Source organism: Pongo abelii, chromosome 5, assembly GCF_028885655.2.
Source record: "Pongo abelii isolate AG06213 chromosome 5, NHGRI_mPonAbe1-v2.0_pri, whole genome shotgun sequence".
In the NCBI taxonomy this organism is placed as follows: domain Eukaryota; kingdom Metazoa; phylum Chordata; class Mammalia; order Primates; family Hominidae; genus Pongo; species Pongo abelii.
Window position 1 is genome coordinate 35,554,182 of NC_071990.2, and position 4,942 is coordinate 35,559,123.

The following is a 4,942-nucleotide window of genomic DNA, read 5'->3' on the forward strand; positions in this document are numbered from 1 at the left end:
GGCTTTTCCAGCCCCTGCCCAGGCAGGGGTGGGATAGAGGCAGACATGGGCTTCCTGAGCCAAAGGTGGTGGAGAGCCTGTGCATGAGGTGGACGGTGGAGGATGAGACCCCACTGGGTGCTCATCTCACCCGATCCCTGCCACATATGGACAGGCTATGGACTGAAGAGCCACGTTCGTACCCACACTGGTGAGAAACCATACAAGTGCCCAGAGGAGCTGTGCAGCAAGGCCTTCAAGACCTCAGGAGACCTGCAGAAGCATGTCCGTACCCACACTGGTATGCTGGGCCCTGCCCACTCCAACCCCATTCCCTGGGCAAAAGGAATTCAGCTTGCCTCTCAGACTTAGACCTGGAGCCCAGTGCCGTCCCCAGCTTGCTCCAGCATGGCACTCTTTCCCACACCCCTCCTCACATCCCACCATTTGCATAGGTGAACGCCCGTTCCGGTGCCCTTTTGAGGGCTGTGGCCGTTCCTTCACCACGTCTAACATCCGCAAGGTACATGTGCGCACCCACACAGGCGAGAGGCCCTACACCTGCCCGGAGCCCCACTGTGGCCGCGGCTTCACCAGCGCCACCAACTATAAGAATCACGTGCGCATCCACACAGGTGGGCTAGCTGGCATGCGAGGACTACCCTCACTCAGGCCCCAACCCCTCTACTGTAGGCTTCCCATCTAAGACACATTCCCAACTCCCAGCCCAGAACCCCTCTGTGCCAGCCATTCCAGGCTGGTCTGGGGGTAGGGTACCCCAGAGCAACTCCTCTTGAAGTGAGCAGTTCCTCCATTTCCAGTTAGGTCCAATCTGAAAGGTATTGCCAGTCCTCTCTGGGGTCCCTCAGCTCCCTACCACCCCTCTACACCCACCCTGAATTCTCCAACTCTGACTGAACTCCTGAAAAGAGGCCAGGGTCAGGAATGATGGGGAAGAAGCAGAGTGAACTGTCACCTTCAACTCCTCACCTTATCCGCCGTCCATGACTCCTGTGTGTCCTCACCCTCCCCGGTGTTGTGCCCCTCATCCAGCTTTCTGTGTTGTCTCTCAGCATGTGTCCCCTCTTTCCCATCACAACTGATACTTCAGTCATCCTTGCCTCTTGCCTCTGCTGTTCACCATTCTCAACCTCCCACCCTCAACCTTATAAGCCCCAGTGCCCCCTACCAGCCCCTTCACTAGCTCCAGCCTTGCTCTGTCCCCCGTTTCCTTTCCGCCTTGTCTCTGGATTCAGTGGTTCAACACCCGTGTCCTCTCTGTGTTCCACTGGCCATCTTCCCCAACCCTGTCCATTCAGAGTCTCAGTCCCTCTCCCTCCCTCTGGCTCTCCCTTCACCAACGCTGTCCCTCACCCCTGTCCCCTTAGTTTCCCCCTTGCCAGCCCCAGTTCCCACCCCCCTCACAGCCCAGTGTCCCCAGGGGAGAAGCCATACGTTTGCACGGTGCCAGGCTGCGGGAAACGCTTCACCGAGTACTCGAGCTTGTATAAGCACCACGTGGTGCACACACACTGCAAGCCCTACACCTGCAGCACCTGCGGCAAGACCTACCGGCAGACCTCCACCTTGGCCATGCACAAGCGCAGTGCCCACGGCGAGCTGGAGGCCACGGAGGAGAGCGAGCAGGCCCTCTATGAGCAGCAGCAGCTTGAGGGTAAGGGGAGTGGGTAGGGGGTGAGAGTGGGGACAAGCCAGGCCTCCCCATGGCATCTGGTAGCAGGTGTCAGCCTTGGCTCTCCTCTCCCAGCCGCCTCTGCAGCCGAGGAGAGCCCGCCACCCAAACGACCCCGGATAGCTTACCTTTCGGAGGTGAAGGAAGAGAGTGATGACATCCCAGCCCAAGTGGCCATGGTGACTGAAGAAGATGGGACCCCCCAGGTGGCTCTGATCACTCAGGATGGTGCCCAGCAGGTACAGGCCCTGGAGGGCAGAGGTGCCATACTAGTTGGCACTCTCCACTCTCTCTGGGGACTCTGGGGAGCCCTGAAGTTCTGACAGCCCCACTGCAACCCAGCTTCTTGTTTAAGTTTTATAGACTTCAGAGGCTGAGGCTGAGGAGACCACATCTTGTAGCACAGCCTCTCCTCCTCCTGTGCTTCCAGCTCAGTCTCTGGGGCTTCTGGAGCACAGTTAGTAGTTTCTCTCTTTACTTGGAGGCTGACAGGTCCTGTTCATCTGAACAGGACATGGGATGTTCTTCTCAAGAGAGGCACGTTCATACAGCATCCAGAACATGGTATGGGGTCTGAAAGCCTGGGGTCTGGTCCTACTAGTGTACTAGCCAGCTATATAACCTGACCCTTGTCAGTACCCTTGCTAGAAAGTACATCTATGCTTTCTAGAGTTGTTAGGACACAATCAGGTGGCGACCCTGAGCTGGATACAACAGGGCCCAGAGGCAAAGTGGAGATAAATAGAAGTAGTCAGTGGAATTCTTCTAGTGTGGCCTCTCTTTGCAACCTTGGACCCATTTTGTTTGCCTGTCACCCATCCCTTCCACCACTGTGACATGAAACTAATAAGCTGACCTTGTCTGGGAGAGCAGGTATATCTTCCTTAGGGACTTTCAGACAACCCTCCACTGACACTGCCAGCTCATCTTCCCCCTCCTGTTGGCAGGTCAGCCTGTCCCCGGAAGACCTGAAGGCCCTGGGGAGTGCCATCAGTATGGTCACCCAGCACGGCAGCACCACCCTCACCATCCCCAGTCATGATGCCGACCTGGCCACATCTGGCACACGTACAGTCACCATGGTCAGCGCCGATGGCACCCAGACGCAGCCCGTATGACCAGGCGGTTTGCTTGGGGTTTCTTATTTTGTCATTCCTTTCCATGGGGCGGGCATTAAAGTGCAGCCTAAACTAGTCAAGTCTTCTTACCAGGACAAAGATTCCCCACAAAAGAAGGGGTCTTCCCCACAGTTACTGGGCCATGAGCAGCTCTTATCTTTAAAAGCAGTTGAATGGAGGTCAAGAGACACTTTCTACATCTCAATTCAACCCTGATTTGTTTTGCAACCTTAGGCAAATCACTTTTCCGTGGACTTCTGTCCATTTTCAAGTGAGGGGATTAAAATATCTCTGGAATTTTTTACAGCTCTGTCCTTCTGTGATTCAAAATCCCTAAATTAAATTGGGCTCTAAGTTGGGAGGAAACCCAGCCTTACTTAGCTCTGATCCTCAGGCTGATTAATCTGACCCATACGGTTTTATCCATTCTTTTCTGGGTTGTTCCCAGCACCTTAATTGGAGGGATGTTTATTTGGATTGTGGGGAGGGAGAGTATACTGCAGGTGGAATGGAAGACCTCCTTTTGTCTTTCAGGTCACGATCATTACCTCTGGGGCTGTGGTGGCTGAGGACTCAAGTGTAGCATCTCTTCGTCATCAACAGGTGGCACTGTTGGCCACAGCCAACGGAACGCACATTGCAGTGCAGGTGAGTAGAGATCTGGGAGGAAAGGGGATCCCACGGCCAGAGAAGACAACAAGGAATAAAGGGGAATTAGATGAGGATCTTGAAGAGAAGGGCATCTGACTCAAAAAGAGCCCATTTCAGAGGACAGATCCCTTTCCTCCTGCATCCATGCATCTGTCTCAGGCTCGCTCTTGGCTGAGGCACAATGTTGAAGCCTCTTCTGGCCTTCAGGGTAACTCCGATGGCAGTCCACCTGTGGTCCAAGCCCTTCAGCTTTTTGTGTCTCTGTTTCTTCATCTGGAAATTAAGGAGGCTGAAGTAGATGATCATCACGGTTCTCTTCAGCCAGTCCTTCTTCCCTGAGCAAGCTGGTCTCTCTGATCCTGGCTATTTCAGGGCCCCCTGGCCATGCCTAGCCTAATAGGACTCTTCATCTGTGAACTTCGTGTTTATTGGAGCCCTACTAAGTGCTCAGCATGTGGCACTGGGTAGATGGGGGAGAGTCAAAAAAAAAAGTAGGCCACATATTACTAACACTGGAATCTAGCAGGGAGGGTCTCACTCTCTCCTTCCTTCTGCACCCCCTTCCCCACAGCTGGAGGAACAGCAGACCTTAGAGGAGGCCATCAGTGTGGCCACTGCGGCCATGCAGCAAGGGGCCGTGACCCTGGAGACAACAGTGTCGGAGAGTGGCTGCTGAGTCCAAGAGGGCTGGGTCCCACATCATGCTGGAGGAAGTGCCATCTGCATGGCCACTCTTGCCCCCAAGGGCCCAGGCTGTGGCTGACACATGGAAGGTGGCCACACAGGTCTCTGGGGTGAGAAGACAGGAAGAAAACTGCCTAACTGAAGGGAATGGGGGCCCTGCCCAAGAGTGGGGCCAGGCAGCTGGAATCAGGGGAGTGCATCATCCTCGGGAGCTGACAACAAGCCAGGCTACACCAGGGCACCCGCCTCTCAAAATCAGCTGGGCGCCCGCTGTCCTAAAGAACACCCTTCTGGCCCTCAGTCTGCTCCCCTTCTCAGGTAGAGATTGGGGCTGCTATGGGGACTGGCCCTGTAGGGTTGAGCCACAGACAGCTCTTCAGCCCAGTAGCAGTGGAGCAGGTCCTGTCCTGCCCTCCCAGCAATAACCACCTCCCTGGAGGCCAGCTGAGATGCCTGGCTACTTGGCACCAGGGACTTCCTGACACCACAGTCAATTAATTCCTCAGGGGCCTGTGGCTGGAGAAAAGGTGCCCGGCCCCCGCCACTCCTCAGCTGCCCCCCAACCTCTCTATGGCAGAGAGGCAGGGAGTGGCCCTGTACATAGACTGCTGGGGATTGGGTTTGATTTGTTTTTGTTTTTTTAAATTCCATTTTGATAATTTTTTTCCTGCTCTGGGTGGTGGTGGCACATGGATGAATGAGTATTTAATAAAAGTTCCAAATTTCCACCTGGGTCCCTCCATCCTTTCAGCTTTAGGCCCGGGTGGCAGGGTTGGTCAAGTCAGGCTATCAGCCCTGTCTCCCTGGCACAAACCCC

At 55.0% G+C, this 4,942-nt stretch overlaps 1 protein-coding gene across 5 annotated transcripts in view; it reads left to right on the forward strand.

Moving 5' to 3' along the window:
- Positions 1-4,851, forward strand: part of ZNF76 (zinc finger protein 76) — a 35,726-nt gene extending 30,875 nt beyond the window's left edge. For 3 of the 5 annotated variants that reach the window (XM_024249159.3, XM_024249158.3, XM_054558738.2), the window contains 7 exons: positions 155-280; positions 435-614; positions 1,421-1,654; positions 1,748-1,911; positions 2,620-2,784; positions 3,325-3,438; positions 4,013-4,851. In XM_024249159.3, the coding sequence (XP_024104927.3) occupies positions 155-280; positions 435-614; positions 1,421-1,654; positions 1,748-1,911; positions 2,620-2,784; positions 3,325-3,438; positions 4,013-4,117 (1,088 nt within the window). In that variant the 3' untranslated portion in view covers positions 4,118-4,851. The remainder of the gene's footprint in view (positions 1-154; positions 281-434; positions 615-1,420; positions 1,655-1,747; positions 1,912-2,619; positions 2,785-3,324; positions 3,439-4,012) is intronic. The other 2 variants (XM_054558739.2, XM_024249161.3) reach the window with 1 other exon arrangement.
- Positions 4,852-4,942: the final 91 nt, after the last annotated feature.